At 42.7% G+C, this 23,528-nt stretch overlaps 1 protein-coding gene across 3 annotated transcripts in view; it reads left to right on the forward strand.

Annotated features, from left to right (window-relative positions):
* Positions 1-1,408: 1,408 nt before the first annotated feature.
* Positions 1,409-23,528, forward strand: part of PARP8 (poly(ADP-ribose) polymerase family member 8) — a 120,938-nt gene continuing 98,818 nt past the window's right edge. For 2 of the 3 annotated variants that reach the window (XM_075527396.1, XM_075527395.1), the window contains exons 1-2: positions 2,161-2,293; positions 3,174-3,228. In XM_075527396.1, the coding sequence (XP_075383511.1) occupies positions 2,203-2,293; positions 3,174-3,228 (146 nt within the window). In that variant the 5' untranslated portion in view covers positions 2,161-2,202. Of the gene's footprint in view, positions 2,294-3,173; positions 3,229-23,528 lie in introns of all 3 variants that reach the window. The other variant, XM_075527394.1, reaches the window with a different exon arrangement.

A 23,528-nucleotide genomic window follows, 5' to 3' on the forward strand; every position in this document is an offset into this window, starting at 1 on the left:
AAAGGCAGAAAACATGGCTGCTGATGTCCTAGCTTGAATAGCTAAAAAAAACTCTAGAAAAGCATCACTCGTTGACCAAGCTGGCATAACTTGACAGAATGACAGTGTCTTACCATTTTACACTGTATTTCTGACTACAGTGACAAGTTCTGTATCCTGCCTTGGAAGAGTCTTGCTGCGGTAGAAGAGAATTTAGTGAACAGCACTGAAAAGTCATCTGGAAATCTCCCTTCACAGATAAATTATTTTGTTAGAGGCAGAGAGTCCTATCACGTGATGGATTTTTGTTCTCTTTAAACACTACCTTTTCCTTGTAATTTCCCTTCTGTTCTCTCCTTCAGTCACAAAATCTTATCAAGATAAGAATAAACCCGGAATCTTTTTATCCTCACTTTTTTAGCAATTTCCACTTAAGAACAAGTAAGAAAATAATGATTGTATTTGTCCCGTGTTTGAAATAATTGAAATCAACAAAACATGATTAATACAGACTTGCTTAATGAAACACACTAAAACGACTGAGCTCGGTAATGAATAATCCATGGGAGCTGTTTAGACCTGGGTGAATACGTGAAAACTGAATTTTGCGAATATTCTTTCAATTTTTTAATCAAATCTGTTTCTACCACGTTCACACCCGTTTTTATTAATCATTCACTTTGCACTTTTATGAAGAATATTTCGCTTTGTAGACTTGGCCATTCCTTCCGAGTTACGTTACGGTTACTACTTGTATCGCATTAGCGCCCAAAGCCTCTAGCCTGGATTCGCGCCGACTGCTAGGCACTGTACCGACAGCCCGAGTCCTCTCCCGAAGCCCCCCTAGGTTTGGGAGACAGCTTTGCTGGAGACTGAGGGGAGAGGAGCGCGATTGAAAACCACGGTGGCCAGAGAGGGACTATAAACACGTTAATTCTCTTTTTATTGTCTCCATGGGCGCGCATCCCCGTCGACAGGACGGAGGCGGCGGCGGGCAGGGGATGGCACTCGCCTACGCGGGGGCTGCCCGGGGAAGCGCCCGGCAGAGCAGCTCTGCCCGCGGTGCCGCTTGCCGGCGCCCGCCCGCGGCGCCGGGCAGGAGCGCAGCCGCCGCGGGGGCGGAAGGGCGCGGACGCCGGCGGAAGGGGGCCGGCGGCGCGGAGAGCCGGCGGGGGCCGCCCGCAGCGCCCTCCCCGCCGGGAGCCGGCGGTGCCCGGGGCGGCTGCCGGGGGAGGGCGGCGCGGCCCCGCCGTGCCCGGGAAGGGCGCCGGGGGACGGCGTTCCCCCCGGGACAAAGGGCGAGCGGGCCCCGCTCCCCCGCCCCAGCGCGGCGGCCCCCGCCCGGCCGGGAAGCGCCCCTTTCCCCCGTGCCCCGCCGCCGCCGGCCTTGCGCAGCGCGGCGCTGCCCGCTTCCTCCCCGGCGCCGGCCTGGGAGCCGCCCCGCCGCCCGGATCACTTGCCATTTGCATTTCTCCGCTGCTCGGGAGGAGGCGGCAGCCTATGCCCCGGGCCGGGGCGGGGGGAGGAGGCGAGGGCCGGCGGCGGGGCCGGGGCCATCGAGCCCGCCGCCTCCCGGGCCGCCCGCACGGCTCTGCGCATCCGCCTCTTCCTTCTCCCGCGCCGCCTCCGCCGGGGGAGCCGGCGGGGGCCGTACGTGCCGGGCCGGGAGCGAGGGGAGGGTCTGCGGCTCGGCGTCGCTGCAGCAGCGCCGGCCCCGCCGCGCCGCCAGGGACCGGGTGCGGGCGCCGCCGCCGCCGCCGGCTCTCCGCGCTGCTGCTGCGCGGCGATCGCCGCTGCTGGCGGGAGGGCCAGGGATGTGAGCGGTCGGGCCGGCTTGGTCCCCCCTCCCCCTTTTTTTCCCCCCTCTCTCCTCCAAAAAAAGACCAAACCAGCCAGCCAACCCCCAAAAACCTAGAGGGCGTGCGGGGTGGGGGGATCCCGTGTCGCCGTCGCCACCCTCCGCTGGATCCATTGTGAGGAAATTGCCATTCGCCGGCAGCGGCGGCACATCTGGGCGGGCACATCTGGGCATGCAACATCGGCTCTCGCCGCCTTCCTCCTCCGTCCTCCAGCCGGCCGAGCGGATCCCTCCGGGCCGCCGGGGAGACTCCTGCTCGCCAGCCCCAGGGTCCATTTTCCGGACTGAATATTAAAACTGGCAGCGCGGGGGGTGGGGTGGGGTGGAAATAAAGGCTGCTTTTTTCTTCCCCTGGGATTTATTTCATGGGGATGTGTTCAAGACAAGAGAGGATTCAGAAGGATATTGACGTTGTGATCCAAAAGTGCAAGGCGGAGAAGGACTGCCTGTTTGCAGGTGAGTTTCTCTCCCGGGCGCCAGGCTGGGGGCGTCGAGGCCGCCGCCGCCGCCCGCCCCAGACCCCGCTCCCGCCGCGGCGCGGCTGCCCGGGCTGTGCCCGTGCCCTTCGCCGCCGTTCCCGGGAGCGCGGGCCGCCGCCGAGCCGGCGTGTGCCTGCCCTCAGCCCCCTTCTTCCTCCTGCTGCTCCTCTCCTTCCGAGGGCATGTGAGGGCAGAGGAGACCAGGCGCCGGCCGGGGAAGGGCGGGGGGCATCCCGAGTCAGGGAGCGTGGCAGTGGCCACCCGCAAAAGCGGGCGGGTGTGGGCGAGTGTGAGTGTGGGCGAGCGTACGTGGCGTGCCCCCCGCTGCCTGGCGCAGCCCGCAGCTGCTGGGGCGAGCGCCCAGCCGAGCGCAGCCCTGCTGCTTCTTGCTCCGGCCGGCCCTACGCGACTCTTCCCCGGGCGGCCGGGCTCCTGCCATCCTGGGTGCATGCCTTCAGCCCTGCCCGCCCGGTTCGCCGCTCCAGGGCCGGGGGCATGGCCAGCGGTGAACGTCCCCCCTTCCCGTGCACACGCTCCCTCCCGCACCCCGCCCGGGCTCCCGCGGCTTCCTTGGCGGTGCCGGTGCGCTGCCGGTGCGGTGCCGGCCGTGATGAGCCGTCGCAGGAGCCCGGCTTGTGGCTGCCTGTTGCCGTTTCTGACAATGGAAATCCCTGCCGTTGCCATAGCACCGGGCACTTGTTGCGAGGGGCTGGGGGGAGATGCTGCATTTCCTGTGATTCACCCCGACCCCCCCTCCACCCGCCCCCGTGTCGGTAGCTGAATGCTGGTCTGTAAAACGTCGGCTATTTCAGCCAAAATAAAGACAAGCTGTAATAACGCAGCTCTTTGTCTTTCAGATTTCAGGTACTCAGACTCCACCTTTACCTTCACCTATATTGGAGGCTCCAAAAGGTACTTTTTTTTTACAGTAATGACTCCCTTCATTTCCTGCTGGCAATGAGGTGCGGTGGTTCAATACCGTGGCAGGCTTTTTTTGTTTCCTTTCCTTTTGCAAGGAGGATCAGCAAATCATCTGCCTTCGTGCAAACGTAAACTGAGGAGGAAGTGTCGAGGGAGGTGATCAGAAAGGTGATCCTAGTTGTCAGAGGCTCGTTCCTCTGAGTGCTGCTCTGTGGAGCTTCGTGGTTTCTCTTTTTTTTAATTATATATGGATACGTAGAATTTCTGCTGTATGTAAACTTAACAGAAACACAGCAAAGGCATCAACATGATATAAAGTTAATTCATGTTAAAAAACCGTGAAAAGTTACAATTTTAATAACAAATAGGCCAAATTTCACATCAGCACCTTATTCTCTTGCATGAGAGCCATATTTAGTCCCATGACAGATGCAAGACTGTCTGCAATTGACCAAATCAAATTCCTGAGACATTAAGTGAAATGTCAGTATAGCTTATAAGGCTAAAAAATGTTTTTATTGAATGTTAGTTTAAAATTATTTCTAAGTGGTTCCGAGCTTTTGGTTATAAACTGGATTGTGCATGTACACATTTTTAATTATATTTCAGCATTTGTTGTGTTTGTCTGTTTTCAAAAGGAAATACATGTAAAAGCTTGAACACACATCCTTTTCGTTTCCCTGACTCTTAGTTACCTTTTACTTAATAAGGTGTTAACAGTATATGCTACGTCATTCTGTTATCTTTTAGCTGAATTTTATTACACTTGGCGAGAAGTCTTGGTTTTATTTCTTCTGTTTTAATTTTTTTTTTCTCAGTTCGTCTGATATCTTCGGCAATTGTTTTTCTTTCCCGGGGTACGTCAGGTTAAATATTCTTTGCAAGTGAACCTTTCAGTGCAGGCAGCACTCCCACAGCCATCGGTTCCCCCCTGTGCATGTTCGGGGTCTGGCTGCAGGACCAGGCTCCCAGGTGCTCCCCGGGCTGCGAGAGCGCTCAGAAAAACACTTCCCCACCTCACTACCTTGCCTCTTCCTACTAAAGGAAAGGACAACTTCTGTCATTTTCAGTGGAGTAGAATAGTTCACCCAGTGGCTTAGAATCGATGTCTTTTTAGATTGCTTGTAGTATACTCTTTCATTTAGGGTTTTAGTATATGCTTTGTTTTGGTCTTATTTTAAAAGACAATTTTGGAAGGCTTGATACACTAAAAATTATCTAACAAACAGAAACATTATTTATCATGTAACTAAAACGATTGAATTCAAAAGTTACTTCGCTCTGTTTTCCAAACCAAATATTGCAGCAAGAAACCAGGAAGTGAAACCTGTCTATTGTTTCCATTTTCTAGGCTGAATAAAGTGAAAAGCCTAAGGGAATAGGAATACTGATAGGAAACAAACTGCTTTATAAATGTTGAAACAAAACGTCGTCAGTTCTACAGTGAGAGACAGAAGATGGCCTTACATCCCGCAGCCTTGAATTTTAACTGGGGTCAGCATTTGCTAAGGAAACTGTTGACTGGAAACTAGTCTCAGGACCTTGAAAATTCAAACTGAATTGAGAAACAAACGTTATGCTTACAGAACGGGTTGTTACTTAGAGCACACTCAAATTTCACTTTCCTTTTCACATTTTAAGGACATTTTAAAAGCCTCCTTTGAGATAAGGGTTTCATGTTCTCTGCTTGTTTGTATTGTGATTTAGAAAGAAGTTTTACAATACTCTTAGTGTACAGTGGTGTACTGAGTGGCAGGTTTACGGTAGTAAGCTCTCTTGTGAAGTACATAAAACGAAAACCAAGGGCCAAACTTCAGTTTCTCACATCAAAGATGAGTTTAGTGGTTTCTTCTTCTAGGAGGTGCTGGCTGAGCAGCAGCTATACTGCACTGTGTGCAGCGTTCGGGCAAGTCTCCAGTACAGGGTCAACAGTAGTGTCTTGTACGTGGTAACAGTTTAGGAGAGCACAAGGCTATCTAAGGATCTTTTTCTTGCATTTGGCCATTATTTTTTTCTTACTGCCACTGCTGCAGCTGTGGACTTCCTGAGTGGTGACCCCATTTTTTGACTATTGCACTCAGGAGTTGTCCCTAAATGACAAAAACTGTGTTAGCGCATGATCATAGACTTGAGTATCAGTCAACGGGCCTTGCCCAGTTACTTCAGTGATTCAGCCTGACGACTTTGTTTTTTGAACCAACAGGAGCCCAGGCTTTTGAGTAATGGGCAAAGGGTGGGTGTTCACTGGATGGATGTTCAAACTGAGAAACAGATTTAAATGAGTAAGAGTGGAAATGGTGTGTAAGGAAGATTACAGTACATTAGCACTCATTAGCCATGCTTGGAACTAAGTCTTTTTCATGCTTTATTTCCTTTAGATGTTCCTTTAGGTCGGTGTGTATTAAGGCTTTGTTTTAGCCATAGTGGGTTAGACACAAGAGCAGAAACCCTTGAAAGAAGGCAATGTGTTTTCTGTTTGAGAAGGAGCATTCTTTATCTAACCCTTGTATAAAAGCAGGTGACAATACTAGCAAGTTAAACACCACTGGGGTTTTCCTCTGCAGACTGTAGTTGCCTCTAATGCCCATTAAGTCCATTTATCAGTGGTCTTAATTTATAAACTCAGAGCCGGATTCTCAGTAAAGCAGTGTAAGTCCATGGAAGTCAGTCTACCAGTATTATTTTAGTTATGATGAGGACCTAAGGTATATTTGTGTATGTTCTTTAAAGTGTTTAGTATCTGCATGAGATTTTTCTTCTTGGGCCAGCTTCTCTGACTTTATCTGATTTTTCCCTGTTGCTTGGATTGATTCCACAGCCTTTTCCTACATTAGTACTATTCAAATATTGAGGTAGTACATAACCACGCTGCAGATCAATCCAAATAGACAGGCCTGATCCAGAGCACATTTATCGTCGCTTCAGTGGAGTTAACTTGTATTCCCTCAGTAAAGTGCTGAACCAAAACCTGAGGGCATGACTTAGCTTTTGTTAAATCCAGAGGTTCCAGGAAAACCAATTGAGAACTATTTTTTTTTATTCTTTATATGGACCTGTTACAACATTTGACCTTTAGGTGGTATTAAGCTATTACATTATGTAAATAATCCATGTGTAAATGATCACTGGATGGGCATAAATATGCTTCAAGGAGATTCTGCATTTGCAGGATTTTTCTTGAAAAGTTAGAAAGGAAGAATCTCTGTAAGTACAAACATATTTGTATTGTGTGAATTATCATAAATAATCCTTTACCTATGTAGTTCAGTAATCCTTTTGGACTGTATTTCACTATACTTTTTTTTTTTTTTTTTTAAATACACTGTGTTCACACTTCCAAATTATTACAGTTGTTTGACACTGCAGAGATGCTTCCTGGTTTGGGAAGGTTGTAATTAGCAATTTATTAGTGAAAGCACATCTTTGTGCATAACGTGGGCGCTAAATATGGGACAGATTGTTTATCAATTTAAAAATTTTTAATTTCATTGTCAGAAAGCAGTAAGTAGGGTGATAGATTTCCTATAAAGTGAGGTGTTCATTCAGGTGCTGTGACTGTGCAAGATTCACTCTTCTTTAACTACATCTGGCAGAATATCAGCAATGGCTGGATTTTTTATGCTTTTTACTGCAGGATCTAAAAAGGGTATTAAAGTGTGAACGTGTTGAGTTCTCTTTTTTTTAAAAAAAGAATCCCTTGTTTCCTTTTTCCTATTTTCTGCCCCTATATGAAAAATTGCTCCTCCAGGAACTGTGCAGACTGAACAGAACTGCTGATCTGTCATCTTTCAAATAAAAATGTATGATGTCCTGATGTTGTTTTCACTTTATAGGTCATTTGACATGGTTTACATAGAAACAGTGCTTGGTTGTCCTGAAAAAAAGATGTTTCCTTTTTTTAGTGTTTTTCTCAGCCCCCTTTTTTTTTCTGAGGCTAAACAAGGACATCATATCAGTCCTGAAATACTTCTTTCAAATATGTACTTAACTCTCATTGGCAGCGAGGGACAATGACAATAAGGCTGTGCATGAGAACAGATCTAATACTGCAGCATATTGTAAAGAAACTAGATAAGACCTGTAAGAACTGAACACACAGATTAATTTTGTCAGCAAAATTCCCATCTCCTATTTGTACAGTGGACTCTAGTGTTCTGCTTTCAGTACTTTAGCACAATGATTATAACAATGGCAGTTCTGAAGAAGCAAGGAAAGTTGAATTTTGGTCTGAAGTAATTGTTTATTTTTGCTTAAAATAATGACAAATTGTTAACTGAGGCTGTTTCGATTTTGAATATTTGGCTTTTTGTTTTCTATTCAAGAGGTTATACATAGTGCTTAATATTGTAGTATCAGAAATTCTCATGTAAACTGATGAATTAATTCCCACCTCACTGTAGCAGTGAAATATTTCACAGCTGGGGAGCTATGCCACTGAAAGAGTAACTAAATTGCTTGTGGCTTTCTATAGCTAGAGATGAAAACCACTATCTGAAGTCCTAGCGCATTATGTTCACCAGGTGTTTGAACCACTTGATGATAAATAGATACAGATAACCTTTTTTTTCCCTTTTAGTGGTATGCCCTATTGCTACTTATGTGAATTTAATAAAACTGCCTACACGAGAGATTTCGTTTGGTGAATAATTTTGAAATTCTGGTGCCACTCTGATAATGCTGAAAGTCTTCAGTACAAAATAAGCTGTGAAGAAAAATGGTTTTGGGCTACTTGATGTGTGTTTTTATCTTAAAATTTATGTTCAATTTATATATACTGTAGCAAAAAAGGAGAGAGAGAACTGAAAAACATTTTTTAAACCAAAACATAAAATTGTGTCCATCAGAAAATATAAAAATTGAACACTTTTCTGAACATTTTCATTTTTTTCTTTCCTTTCCAAAATGATCTAGTTTAAGACCAGCCTTTTTTGGATAGGTTAGTTTTAACCTAGCTCCTCTGTCAGGTTCATTGCATGGCAGTGTGTTTACTGGCTATGCAAGGTTTGGGAAGAGAAGGTTGGACTGTTCCTTTTGGAAGCAGTGGTGGGTTACATAAGATGAAAGTGTCCATGAAAGTATGACTTAAGAAGACAAGAATATTATTTTTATGGAATCCATTGCTCTAAATGGTTTTAGTTTAGCTGGAATTGGTTTTATACAGTGCTTAGGAAGGGCTGGCGCATCTTCTATTCTGATGGCTGTGCTTAACTTTGTGTTCAGGTTATTAAATGTGTAATTACATTCCTAAAATCTACCTCTACTACGATAAGAGAGGGGTGAAAACTAGTTACACAGCTTGTACTTAGCCATCTGTTTATTGCTATTTCAAAATACCTGGAAGACTGTACATCATCTTTCAATTTTAACTTTCCTATCAAATATAGCTTAACATTTTTGCTGGGACTGCACCATTTCCTGGGAGAGAAATCTGTGATATGAGACAGGAATCTTGTTTAGATGTAACATGGCAAGCATTGTGATTTTCATTTGTTCATTAAAGATTCTGTAGATGAAGTAATGTTGAATACAGCCTTGGGTACTTTTAAAAAACAGCTTTGTGTCAGGTGTAAATGAAGTTTCAGTTTTAAAATCTCTCTTTAAGACAAGCATTTTCTATTCTATGAATTCCTGCTAATGTACCTATTCTGACTTTATACTACCTTTTAATACTAGCAGTGTGTAGTATGTACATGAAACCTACCCATACATTCCTATAGATAGTTTTTTGATAGATACTACAAGGAATTCAGTAGGTGTGATTTAACAAATGATTCATCCTAAAAAGAGATCTAGTAGAACGCTATAGTAAAGAAGGCATTAGGTGCAATGTTGAGGGTTTGTGAAAAGCAAAATCAACACCATTCTACTCACGGTCTTATGGAGCTTGCCTTTTTTTGATGGTCTTGCGTCTCACAGATCCTTCTTGCCTTGCTGTTAGAAAATCAGTGCTGTCTGAAATTAACCCAGTCCCCATCATTGCATCTTGTAAAAATCTCGTACTTCAGGGGGAGTATGGGCTTGTGGAGATCTCTTACTGGTCTGGTGAAGTGAGTGGCTGTCCTCTTTCAGCTGCATACTGTACCGATACTAAGAACAATACATTCAAATTGCGAACGTTTTCCTTTCAGTGACAAAAATGTGTTTTTAGGCACTTAAATGAATGGCCTAGTTTTCAGAAGTGCCGAACTCCCACACCACGTAGTGGTCTCAGTATTACTGTGCATTGCTTAGCACTTTCAAAAAGCATCACAATCTTTATGCAGGTGCTTTTGTTGTACAAATGTATGCGCTGTTGTTTGAATGGTCCACCCAGACAGAGCTGGGAAGAGTGCTTGAACGTCTTCACAGAAAATGTTTTCAGTAACTTCTTCTTTCTCGGCTTTCATCACATATTTTAACATATTAAGTACCTAAAAATAGACCTGTAGGCTGTCATTGTTGAAGTGTTAATGTGATAAGACAAATAAATTTGAAAGCAGAGTTCACTCTGACAAAATTAATTCAGATCACTTTTCTCTGTATTGGGACTAACGCCATTTCTGGCTTTTCCTGTTAGTCTCTAATAATTGCCCATATTTTTCATCGCTCATAAATGACGAGCTGAAGATACCTGTTGGCATATTTTTTCCAAGGATTACTTACTGTGCAGAATATGAATTGTCATTTGAGTCACAGTCTAATCACTCAGAGTCAAAATACCTACTTTAATAAGCTTCAGCACCTAGAGGGAGAGTAAATTTTAAACTGCTGGGAGAGTTCACCTTAGTTACATTTAAAACTAAGAAAGGGATGAAATGTGAGTAAATCTAGAAAAACTCCAATATATAATTCTGCCTTGGCATTAAATAAATCCCACTTATGAGGACAGTTTCTAAGAATTAATGTCCTCCTCGCTACAGGAGGGTGAAGATTTTTACAGATGTTTCACTGAACTGGCCTCGTCTGAGGAAAAGGAGCTCCTTTTAACAGGGTAGAATTGACTCATAAAGACAAGACTACTATCCTGTGCAGCAGTAGCTAGAAAATCTCACTGAAAGAAGAGGGACTAAAAAAGGTACAGAAATAACATCTCCTTCCCCTGACAGCCTTCTGCATGCTCACACGAGATTGCATCCAGCCTGTTTCTATGGGAGGAAGAGCAGGAACGAGCCTTGCCTAAGGAACAACTGTTGCTTTTAGGTCAGACTTCTGGGAGGAGCCTTTATCTCCAGGGGGCTTGGTGTCAGTCATTGTGTTCCCCTACTGCAAGGGCTGGACACCGTCATACGTGCTTTTGGCACTAGGTGATCCCGTGGGAGTAAGTCATGGTCTTGCACATGCTCACATAAGGTAACGGGCAGAAAACAGTCCTGGGTAAAGGTTGGAAGGTGAGCATCTTCCCCATAGGTTGCTTGAAGGCAGAGTACCTGCATGAGCCCTGTAGAAGACGTTGGCTTCTCCTGGCTGTTGTAGAAGACCGTGGCATGTCCTGGTGATTAGGACTGAGCTGAACCACTTCTGAGGGAGACTTCTGTAGCACTCAGCGGGAGCCTGTCTGAGCTAAGAATTGAGCGCAAAGAGGAAGCTCAAAGAAACTACCAAACCCTCCAGACGTCTCCTTCCAGCCTCGAGGCATTGACCAGAAGTGAAAGGGGGAACAGCATGTCTCTGTGTAATGAAATGTACTGTTTGCCAAAAGAGAGTGCAAAAAATGGCAACATACCATTTGTAGAAACACGTACATAATTAAAGAATAAGGTTCTTTCAAACTGTGTAGCGTTCTGCATTTCATCTCATATATTACAGGTTGCCATCTTGAAATCTTCTTGCTTTAAATGAGTGTTCCATTTTATGTTTATAGTTAAGAATTTTTCATACTTTAAGAGCCAAGCTAGAAGGCAGGATAACTTTGCACCGTTCAACTGTCATGCTTCTACTCAATAAGGTGTTTTTGACAGACAGCATGTGCTCTCAAGTAGAAAAAATAGCCTATGGGTTAGACATGGTATTCCAGGTCATTAGCTTTTCTGCAAATGGTAGAATATTTTATTTTAGGGGGGTTTTATGGTATTGCTCATTCTTGCTTATTCTTTTTCTTTGATGTTGAAAACTTCATCTTTGATGGGGACTTCTCACCCCGTAATAATCAATACATACAGCCAAACATGAAAATAATTAGGATGCTCTTCTGTCAGATTAGGACCTGGGGTTGATAAAGGTGTCAAAACCAGGAAGCACTTCATTGTCATAAAAGTACTTGCTGATAGTCAACTCCTTGATCTGAATTACAGCTACATGAATCCAGAGTAATTCCACTGATGTGATGGGGCTCACCTGGGTCCACAGCGATATTGCTGAATTTTTTATTTGGCCCTGACTACTCCTAGTGAATGGCAATCCATGTGATTTTTTTTTCACCTGGGGGGGAGTTATGAAGAGCAGAGTTCTGTTTTGTGCCATCTTTGCAGATGTATTCTCATTTTTGAGTACTTTCCTGGATGGTGGGAGAGCTGCAATTTGTCCAAGGAAAAAAGCTTGCTTTCATTCATTCTTACCAAGTCACTGGCATTGCAGAGGGCACAGACAGAAGGTCAGTTGTCAAAACTATGCTTTTCTTCCTCTGTCTTCCTTAAGTATCTGAAAACCTGGTTGTGACAGAGTCCTCTTTAAAGAACGTAGTTTGCTAGGCCACATGAGAACCTCTTTACCTGTCACTCACTCAGATTCACTATTAAATCTTAAGCTGAGTCCCAAAATGGTTTCAGAGCTTTTTGTAGATATAACCATTAGCTGAAATAGAAATGGTGATTTCTTCACGAGGACTATTCTGTGAAAACACCTATAAGGAACATACTGACTTTGTCCAGATTAAAACTGTGTGAAATCCAGTAATTTCAGTATATATTCGTGCAAAATAGTGGAACCATTAAAAAAAAAAAAAAGTTTTACAGGATTTCAGACTGAAAAAATGTAACCTTCAAGTATTAAAAACTTCTGGAAAACATATATTTGGTTAATGCCTTAGTACAGCAGTTATGGACACTATCAATAGGCTTCCCTTATAGGTAGAGAATATAAATTAAGGTAGTCCACTGGTTTAATATAGTTCTATGAATATTACATGAAATCTTTTTTACATGGTTGTAGCTCTAATGGAGTTACAGCTGCAAACTGAGCCTTTAAATTATTTTCTTTTACGTTAGAGAATAATTTTGCTATAAAGACTTTTAATCATCCTATGGAACAATGCTTGTTAGGCTTGGCATAAAATTTCAGTAGTAGGCTTTTGTAGGCTTACATGTTGAAGAAGGACTCATGTTTTATCAATGGATGACAAGAACAGTGAAATTGGATATGTTTAGGTGGCAACAGGAGGAACATAACCTCTGCAAGAATCTCCTTGGGCATGTACTAGTTCTGTTAATTCAGGCCAACAGAAGTTTCAGGTTAGTTTAGCATTAGTCTCTGGAGTAGAAAGTAAAGAGTCACAATGGTCAGCCCACCAAAGATGGAAGCTCTCTTGCCTTTAGCAGACCTATGTGCACATACTTTTTTTTTTTTTTTTTTTTTCCAAATATCTGAATAACACAAGAGCAGCATTGCCTTTGGCATACAGTCCTGCTTTCTACACATTCCCTGTGCCAGATTTAGCTGTTGATGGAATTTTCACATCAAACTTCAGCGTTGGTTAAAGCTGTTCTACTCTCATTGCTGAAGTAAAATTGCATGGGATTAGCAGCCACCTGTTTAGTTCTTCTTGTTAAGCTATTTTGCTCGGTAAGCTAAGGATATCTACAATTCCATGGTTTGGCTGTACATTTTATTTGTGCGTTTTGGTATTATTTAAAATGACGAATTGTGAGAAATTCTAGTCTTTATTTGGTTTTAGCTATATATAGTGAATTAAAAGAAATGCATTCTCCCTGTGAACCACAAGTAGATGAGTGGAGGGAGACACCAGGCTCTTTCTGTACCTGAATTTATATTTTACTGATTAGCTTTTATTTGTTTTGAATTGTCCCTCTTGTGATGAACAATTGCTTACTATACTGTTTCTGTGTTTAAACATCAATAACTAGATATTAAAAAATACTAAGTCATAAAAGTGTATGCCGTTATTTAAGGCAAGAAGAAACACATTCGTCCTGTAGTTCAGCTAAAAACTGACCTTTGCCAAGGACAACAAACACACAGAGATACGGAGTGTAAATACTTTTTAAATCTAGCAGTTCAAGTCAGGCATGGATGTGTGGAAGATGCTGGCCTCCCAGTGTGCTAATAAGGATTAAGCATTTGCTGTCCATGCAGAGAACAGGAGTTGCAGTTACATGAGTCAGGATAAAAATTACAAAAGCTATTGATTTTGCTCATGGAGGTCATAAACTGATCGTCATTTAGGCTCAAGAAAAGCTTTTAGCCTGGCTACAAAGTCCTTCCTCATTTCCCCTATTTGTAAGGCATCATCATCCAACAGCACAGTGGGTCAAGTCTTTAACTGAAAGGCCACTGTGAAAGGTGGCATGTCTTGTCTGGCATGGCAATTTCTAAAGCACGTTTCCAGCATATTTCAGTGTATGTAGCAGTTGTAGAACTTTTGACATGAGTGCTGAGCAAATCATCATAAATTGTTGGTATTAATGAGGATTTCACCATTACTCTGGCTGCTTACAGTGTATTCCCATCTGTATTTTGTCCCAAGTTATTTCGCCGTTGTACTTTATGTGATGTAACATTATCATTGTATTCTCAGCTAATTTAAATTGACAAATTGCCATGGAATTTAGTAAAGTCGTGCCAGCTTATAGCACTGAGGACCTGTCTATAATTATATTCATCTTGTTAAGGAAGTTTAAATAGAGCAAAGCTAAATATAAATGCAGTATGTTATCTTCATTGACATCTAATAGAATAGTTTAATATATGCATGATTAGTTACATACCAAAGTGAAATTACACATTATTTGTGTTTGTGTTTTAGGTGACAGGTAAGGACAAGTTTCATGGAAGCTGATAAAGTGAGATATAAATAATGTTCTTTGTGAATGGCTCGTATTGAAGCAGGGGAGACGACACCAAAATGGGGCAGAGATGCCTGAAGTGATAGAGACTTGAAAGTTTTCCCACATAGCAAACAGATGTTCTCAGCGTGTGGCACTCGGGTCTCAGGTTTGCATGTGGTGCAACCTGAGCATGAGCAAAGGCGCTAGCTAAGACACCACAGTGGTCTCTTTTTTTAATTTTCAGTGCTAGGGTGAGCTTGACAGAGCACTTGCCTGTCTGTGTGCAACATAGATGTTCCCACAGGATCCCTCTGGCACAAGGAAGGTCTTGTCCCACAGAAAATACCACCTCTGCACTGCCCTTGAGAGATAATGGTGACTTCAATCTGCAGAAGTTAGAGAAGGTTCCACGCCCACCCTGACCATGCTATTTCCATTTTGGCTGTGCCACTGGAGAGCATAGGCTCCTTACAATTGTTTTTCCATTCCTTCCCAACTTGTCATTTTCCACCCTTCTTTCTTCTGGCCTTTTGTTTTCCAGAGGTGCTCTGCACACTGATTCATTCTGACTAAAACCGGTGTCTGTTACGTTCATGTTGTTGAAGCAGACAGACATGAAATAGTTGGTGTTAAACAACTGTACTATGCAAGTTAACGACATGGAGCAGCTATAGATAACTTATGTCCCAGTTCTCTTCAGATTATATATATATCCTGAAATACTTGTTTCGGTTCTTGGGAAGTTCACCAGAATAACAACGGGTGCTCAGACTGTTAATCAGAGCGATCACATGTTCATTGCTGTTCGTTTTTCTGTTTTTGGTGTCTAATATGTGGGTGGCTAGAAAAAAAAATCACTGCTGAAATAATTGCAGCTGCAGCGTGAGTTGTTTGCTGATTTAGGTTTAAAAATTTTTTTATCTGGGATGTTTTTGAGACTGCTGTTGTACCTAAGTAAGCTTGAACAGAGATGTTTAGAAATAGTACGTATTTCAGATCTTTCACTGTAGATGCTGCACAGGTGTAAGAATGCATTTTAGCTTGAACCAATAAAAGTTGTATGGTCTTATGCATTATAGAAGATGTTTTAAATGGAACTGAAAAGGAAATAAAAAAATAGATGTTGCTTTATACAGTTTCCCATTCTTCATTTTACATGCTACTTATTCTTTAAAAAGCATTCTTTATGGACCTTTGGGAGTCTCTCTCCAGTGACTATATTTTAATTCTGTTCCCCCAAATATAGGAAACCTTCTGATATTTCCATCGGTAACGATGCACATTTCATTAGGTGACATTAATTGTCACTCTGCACTTCCTAGGCTGTTCAGTACTTGCTTTGGGGATCATTACAATGTTCTTTTCATGTATTTGTCCAGTAGTATAACTGGTTGAGGGTGACTTTTTGCCCTCTATGATGCTGTTTGAGATTCTGCTTGGTTGACTTCTGCTTTGATTTGTAGTGATGTAAGTGACAGATGAAAGACTTACCCTGTTGCAAACCTGCTGGTGGAGTTTCACTAGTGTGAGCTGGACTCCTTGGGTATGTCCGTGGTGTTTTAAGGATCAGGCTTGAAAGCCAGGTTTGCCTGTTGTGCAGATCACTGTCTCCATAGGCACAGGATGGGTGAAGTGTGCCGTCAGCACACAGGACCTGTACGGCTAAGGAAGTCTGGTGGGGCGGTTTGCCAGTAGGTACAGCCAGAGGAACGGGCCATGGGCTGTGCCCTGCACAACTGTGTAAATGGAAGGAGGGTGAAATTCTTGTGCATATATCCTCCCTGAAGGCTGCTCTTCCACACCTCAGTAGATGTAGCGCTGGGGTCTACCTGAAGTGACCATCTTTGATCAGAGATGGTTCGGAGCAGGATGGAGAGCTGCTCCAGGTGGAGCGGCACGGTGCTGCGGGGCAGAGCCTGGCTGCCTGCCATGGGAGCGTGCGCTTCCAAATGACTGCTCTCCTCCCGTGTCAGGACAAGTGTGACTCGTGGAAGGCTAGCAGATAGCATAGGTCTGCAGGACCGTTCTGTGGGGGTCAGGTCAGGTAAAATAAATAATTAACTACTTCAATGAAATAATACGTGGAGGGGAAAAAACCCTTTTCTTGCCAGCAAAAAGCTCATCAGGCAAATGGAAGGAATTCTGTGAGTTCAGTATCTGTGAAATTTAGAAAAAAAGGGTTGAAGATGGATCACAGACCTTTCTCATTGCCTCTGCTTCCCAGAAGGCTCGGAGTCCTTCAGGTTAAGCATAAAATATTTTCTCCTGGAGAGGACCTAAGCAGAGAGTATCTCTTTTCCAGTGCTAATTTCATATAGCACAAAGCTGCAGCATATGCAGCCACTCCAGACCATAACCAATGCGTGCATGCACGTTGATTTTAGACAAGTGGTGTCAGCTTTCTCTTTAGCATTCTGTCCTTTCTTCTTCCTCAGAGGTTTTATAGCTCTGAAAACATCTGAGCTCTCCATAATAAGAACTCTTCTGGTTTTTTTCTTTTCATTTTTCTCTGATTCAGATCTGTGTGCGTTTTTTAAATGTGCATGCAAATTAGTTTTACCCCTCAGTTTCCTGGTAAGTTGCCACAATGGCCGGGAGGCTGGCAGAGGTTCTGCACCATTGCTTGAGGGAGTGCTAATGTGTGACCGAAGGTGGCAGAGCCTTGTCACAGGAAGAGGTTCGCTGTTTCCTTTTTGTTGCTGCTGCTGCTGTTGCATGAAGAACTACAGAAGAGAAATCTGGAGGGAGTAGTGAAAATAAAGAGCACGGGTCGGCATTCAGCTGAGTTACATCAGTGCAAAGTGGAAGTCTGGCTGTGTGTGGATAGGCATCTTTAATAAAGAGATGGTGTGTTAAACAGTAAAGACAGAATAAGATGTTATTTATTGCCATCTACTTTCATCTACAATTAAAATACTTTAAAAGACAATAAGCACAATGTAAATGTGTTTTCTCATCTGTTTACGTCTGTATTTTCTCTCAGAGTTGTTTATCATTTATTTTTTATGATAATGAGTAATTCTGGCAGGAGGTTGAAGCAGGTTGTGTTACATATTATGATAGTGTTATTTCCGTCAGAGATACAATGCCAGGTTTTGTTTCATTTTATTTTGAAGGGCTGACAATGAGCAATACCACACCTTATTCTAATATTTTTAAATAAAGTTTTAAAAAAAAAAATTTGTGCATCTGACTGACATGCATTCAGGGCTCAGGTAGGTAAAACAGTTGAGCTGTTCTGCCCCTAGTATTTTGAAGTTCCTTGTTGGATGCTGCCCATGGCTCTGCAGTGGCAGTACATTGATTGGAACAGCTGCTACTGAGTGAGAATCCTTTACAGCTCTCAAACTTCAGTGATTTCAATGTCTAATGATTGCAATATGCTCATGATTAACTAGATAATATACTCTACTGAAAAATCCTTGAATTGTGAGGTGAAGGCTGAGTGGGCTGGGGTGATGCTGGGACTTTCCTGCGTAGATTATTTCTGTTTTGAAGTCAGTCGGTCAGAACTGCTGAGGTTTTTATTGCTGTACGTGATAAGGTTCAGGAGATTATTGCATAAACATTTTCATTGTGCTGCTGATCGGTATTTTGACTGAAAGGAAATACATAAAAGGTTTCTACATTTAGCCTGTTCCTCTCCACCTCTAGACTATGTAAACTGATGAGATGACATAAGTCTAACTAAAGAGAAAGCTCAGTTTTATTTCCTTTATATGGTCATATTTTGCCTTTATCATTCCATTTATGTCAGTTAGAGATTATTGGAGTAATTGAGTCAAATATCTAACAATTGGCCAAATTTTGTTTTGAAAGAATTCCATTTATAGTTCGAATTGCTTTGGTGTGTTTTGCTGTCTTAATACCTGTAGCTGCAGTCATCTGCATAAAGCCGAAGCAATGATACTGGTTTTGTTTACACTCAAAGAACTTAACCCTATGTGTCTGCCTGGCCATCCATCTAGCTAAAAACCCTCCTTATGTTTATACATGATGTATAGTTATTTACAGAGGGTTCAGGTACTCAGTGATTCCTTTGTTAGTATTATTTGCATTAACATTGGCCATCTCACATGGTCAATGTCATGGTCAATAGCATTTTGAGAGAAGAATAACTGGTCAGGGGACTATCCATTAATTAAACTTGTGAGTGATTCTACTTCATCTGAAATTTCCGTCAGGATACTCCAACATGTAACATGCCATGTTTATGTACCTGATACAAGCACATATTTGTGTTGATGATGGGAAGTTGGGTCACTGAACTTTCAGCCTTCATTATTTCATAACCAGCTACTTTGCAGTTACACTAGTAAAATGGCAAATGATCCTGCAGAGATGTGTTGAGAAACAGCATGGTAAAAGCATTCATCTTTTAAAATAAAATCTAAAAGAACTTTATTTTCAGTTGAAAGTGAAGATGGATGAACATGCCAAGCAAGTGCTGGTGTACTGGTAAGAAGGCAGTGGGGCGTTTGTGTCAGAGAAGCTTACACTTGTTGGCCTTTTGAACCATTCTCCAAGTATCTGTGGAATGAAATTTATTTGTGTGTTCTAGCAGCTGTCTCGCAAGGTGTGCTCGCCTGTATCTGGTTTCCTGTGCATCGGACCTGCTCGTGTGGGGATGCAGCTCCCGGCAGGACTGGCAGGCTGCCGAGGAGAGGCTTTGCAAAGGGAATGTCCTGAGGTGCCTGGTGGGAAAAGCTGCCAGGCTTGTGTCGGGACATGCACTCTCAGGGGATTTAGGTACCTGCCTCCTGTCCAGAGTCGTGAAGCATTAGGTATCACCAGCCCTTTTTCTTCCAAATACGGCTAAATGTTTTGTGGCAGTAGTTCCCTTTCCTTCGGTAGTGTATGATCCTGCTCTAGTCCCGGGGGTGGAGATATCAGGATGCTCAGCTGTGAGACTCCACAGCACATCCAGTCCCACAATTAGGCTGCTCTGGCCTGAAAACAGAGCCTAAACATTTCTCAAAACCTCTGCATTGTCCAGGCCCCTTCTCGTAGCTGTGGAGGTTTCTAAAATTTGGTCTCTCAATCTCTAAATTCTTTTGTACACCTGTGACTAATTGTGTAAGACTGCTTGGGTGCTGGCAGCTTGGCTGGAGGCTCTGGAGCAGAAACATAGGTGCTTAGGGGACATGGCTGGTTAGGAGCAGAGATGTCAAAAGACTTTTTAATGAGCATTCAAACTTCTGTCTCCTGGGTCAGCTAATGAGTTCCTTTTGTGAAGTGAAACTCATCTAATGTTATTTGACATGGGTTCATGTATTTTTCAATGGAACTTTGCTCTAAATCCATCTTTTAATACAAAGCGGTTGTGAGATTCTTGCCTCACTGTGGTGTTTCGAGTAAAATGACAGTTGCAGCTCCAGTGCACCGTCTGTGTGAGATTTGGGAGCCACTGAATTGTGAAGGATACATCAAGCCCGTGACATCTGGGATATATTTCATCAGTAAAGAAAAATAACAGCTTATTTTTTTTCACCAGTAAAGTCTGTGTATTCTGATCCCCAAATAAATATATCTCATTCTTACAACTTAACCTCAAGCTGCCTTGGTGCAACATGGTTTATAACCAGTTTCTGCTCTCGTGTGTTCTCCTTCTCAGATGGTATTTTTTTAAAAGGTTAGAGATAATAGAGGAGAAGGTCTAGATTAGATTACCTTGCACAGTTGGGTGTTCCATTGATGAAACAATGTAATCCAATCATGAGTTTATGAACCTGAGTATCTGTACTGCATGAATGCATATACTTGCATTCAGATATTTGAAATCATGTTTAAGGTGTTACTTAATGGAACAGGGGAAGGTGACATATAGTTGCATCAGCATGGACATCTGCAGATTTCAACGATGAGAAATGCTGTTAGGTCAATTTTAAAGCGATATTATGCAAGTCTTGCCCTTATGTAGCTTTGGTGCTTGTCTCGCAACTCAGTGAGTGCTGTTGTTTTGTTTCATTACGAAGTCTACAAATGCAAAGGTTTAGTGGCATTGGGGGCCATCCCCGGCTTCAGTGGAGTGCTTTGGGTCATTACAGGAATAATGCTCTTTCACTGCCCCCTGTCCAGCTTCATGCCTTTCAGTAGCTACGCAGGCTGAAAATCTGACTCGGGACCATAGCTCAGCCTAGATACACAAAACCAGTCCTCAGCTGGGTGTGCTGGAGCTGCCTTACCCAGTCAGAGCCAGCATGGGTGTAGAGAAGCGGGTAATGAGGAGGCAGTGGTGGAGGAACTGGGGGAGAATGGGGAGCCGAAGATGGCTGGGTACTGATAGAAAGGGTGGAGGAAGTGGCAAGGAGATACACACGTACTTTGGAAGGGGAAATGGAAAGACAGGTGTGAGAGCTTGAGTCAGAGAGAAAATGCTGCCAATAAGAGCGTGTGAGGAAGGATCATGTCTGGGGGCGGAAAGGAAGAAACCCTCTTGAGAAAAAAGAAGAGGATTTTAAAATGTGTTATATTCAAAAGAAACGTACCATTCCACATTGAAATGATTAAAATAGGCTAGGAGTAAAGGGGAAAATACTTACCAGTACACCAAATTTTGTTGCTGTATTTACAGGGACAAAATAGACTACAGAAAAATAAAATAGAGTAAAAATCAGAGCAGTGTGTAATTGTATTCAGTGCAGCTGTGTAGAATAAGGCAGGTTTTATCAGTATGCATTATGGACAAAAGTCTATATGGACAGATACCTGAAATATTTCCTCTCTCTTGCCAACCATCAAATTCTTGATCTAAAGCATGAGGCCTCCAGGTCTTGCAAAGATGGTTGGTTTTTTTTTTCATATGGGTAAAGAACATAGTCTTTATTAGCCTCATTCTTAGAAATAATTGGCCCATTTCAGATTTTACTTTTTTTAAAAAAGAAAACTCAAGATAGATAATTTGTTGAGGAAACTCCCCTTAAAACATTACAGTCTGATGAAATCATAGGACATTTTTAATGGTGGCCGTGCTGTGTACCATGATCAGATTCAAATTTCACTTTAAATTAATCTGTGTCTCTATAACTTATAAGCCTGATTGCAAACTGTAATAGCAATCACTAGATCTAACTCCTGGCTGAACTAGTATATTCATTTCAGGCAAACAAATTAAAACTGTGTTAATTATAGAATAGCTTTTGGATGTATATAGCCTAGGTTTCTTATTAAAATACTTTTTGGCTGCAGTCTAAAAACTAAATACTTGCATATTTGCATGCATAAAGATGAAGGAGAGGTTTGTAACATCTGTCTAATTGTCAATGGGATTTTAAATATGGATTGCAATCCTGATTCACATAAACTTACTCATATAAAGAGGTTACAGCGGGGGCTGCTCAGGTATTTGGAAGGATTCAGAATGAAGTCTGCAGAAGTATGTGGGGACTGTGGTAGGTAGAGTTACTGACAGGAGCTGCAGTGAGGTACGGATCTGTTGTTGGTCCTGTTATGCATATTTTAAAAGCAGCTGTCATGGTATTCCAAAAGTAAAAACCTGAGACAAGACTGGGCATCACCGAAAAGTTAATATCCTTGATGGTTTTCCAAGTTCCTTTTAAACTGGAGACGTGCAGTCTTGCATGGACCTGCATGAGTTAAAAGGGAGAAGACAGATAAGAAAAGTGGATCCGGATGTATTTGAAGACTTACAGAAATACTTGAATTTGGAGACATTCGTAGTGCTACAAGAACTCTAAGTTCACAGCATATACTGTTATGAGCTGCCTCCTAACACTCCACCTGTGGTGGTTAGCGCCGGAGGGCAGCTCAGCCCCGCACAGCCGCTCGCTCGCTCCCCCCAGCCGGGGTCACCTGGGGACAGCTGTCCCGGCTGTGTCCCCTCCCAGACGCTTGCCCACCCCCAGGCTACTCGCTGGTGGGACAGCGTGAGACGCAGAAGAGGCCTTGATGCTGTATAAGCACTGCTCAGCAATAACTAAAATATCCCTGTGTTATCAACTCTGTTCTGGTCACATATCCAAGACACAGCACCATACAAGCTACTATGAAGAAAATTAACTCTATCCCAGACAAAACCAGTACAGTACTGTACTTTCATATTGATAATGCAAGAAATACCTAACACATAAACTAAGAGGATGTGTGTCAGTCTGCACTGACACTGGCATTTATGGGAATTTTCCCCCTGCAGGAAGAAGGAAATAAGTTGCTAATTATTTCGCAGCTCAGCAAGTCCCTTTCTCCCCTCACTAATGACATTTAAATTGCGAACGACTTCCTCTGAAATCAATAAAGTTTGATGGAATTATAACCAAGCAAAAAAGAAGAAACTCATTCTCTTTTAATCTTCTTGTATGCTTCCTTTCCCACATCTCAGACTGTAGATCACTTTGATCCTAAATTGTAACAACTCCTACCTACCTGGATTTGCATAAAATCCATAAAATGTTTTAGAGTGTAATTGAAGCATGTTAAACAAATATTTGTATCTATTCCTAAGATTGCTTTAATTTATATACCTTGTGTTTCATATAGGTGTAGGCACTAAATCGGCGTGAAACAAAAGTCTTTGGTGAAGTGAGACACCAGGGACACTTTTCTGGGTTCAGGGAAATTAAGTCAGGTCAGGATAGCATTCTGCATTTTATTCTTCAGCGGATTTATTTACCTGACCAAAAGCTATTTTCCTCCACTGATTCACTTTAAAATAAACCTTTGAGCACTTCTGTTCAACAGACATAGAAAAAAATATGTCTGAGGGAGAATCTGATTTAATTCAGACCTTCCTGTTTTAATTTAAGACTTCCACGAGCGATGGGAACTCAGAGATATTCAGTGGACCTGAAAGAAAGATGAATGACATTTTTATGCTGTCATGTATTTAATCCATCAGTGCTGAGACACTTTAAAATTAAAATATATGGTCCCATTAACTTTTTTACTGTATACATTTCTTAAAGAAGAATGTCTGATGTGCACCCTTAGAGCAGCGCAGGGCTGTGGGTTAGAGCCAGTCATCTGTGTACTCTCTGGAGGCAGCAGTGGGAACGTCAGCCCCCTGGCTCCTATTCTTTGAAGAGTTTCCTCTTTTCTAAAAGAGGAATAAGATTTATGTAAATGGCTGCTGCCAGTGCTGTTTCTTAACAGCATCCCTTTCAAAGTGTTTCATTAAGATCTGCTGCTGAAACTGCATGACCACCGAGGTCTGTAGGTAGTCACATTTGCAGGCAGAGCACCTGATCTGTGTTTCTGCTGTGCAGACACGCTGTATCTGAAGGGTGGGAGGTACTGGTCACGCTCCGAGCCTACTCTTTGCTGGCTTGCATAGGAAGCCCAGATGTATAACCAGAT

The sequence above is a fragment of the Mycteria americana genome, chromosome Z (assembly GCF_035582795.1).
Source record: "Mycteria americana isolate JAX WOST 10 ecotype Jacksonville Zoo and Gardens chromosome Z, USCA_MyAme_1.0, whole genome shotgun sequence".
In the NCBI taxonomy this organism is placed as follows: domain Eukaryota; kingdom Metazoa; phylum Chordata; class Aves; order Ciconiiformes; family Ciconiidae; genus Mycteria; species Mycteria americana.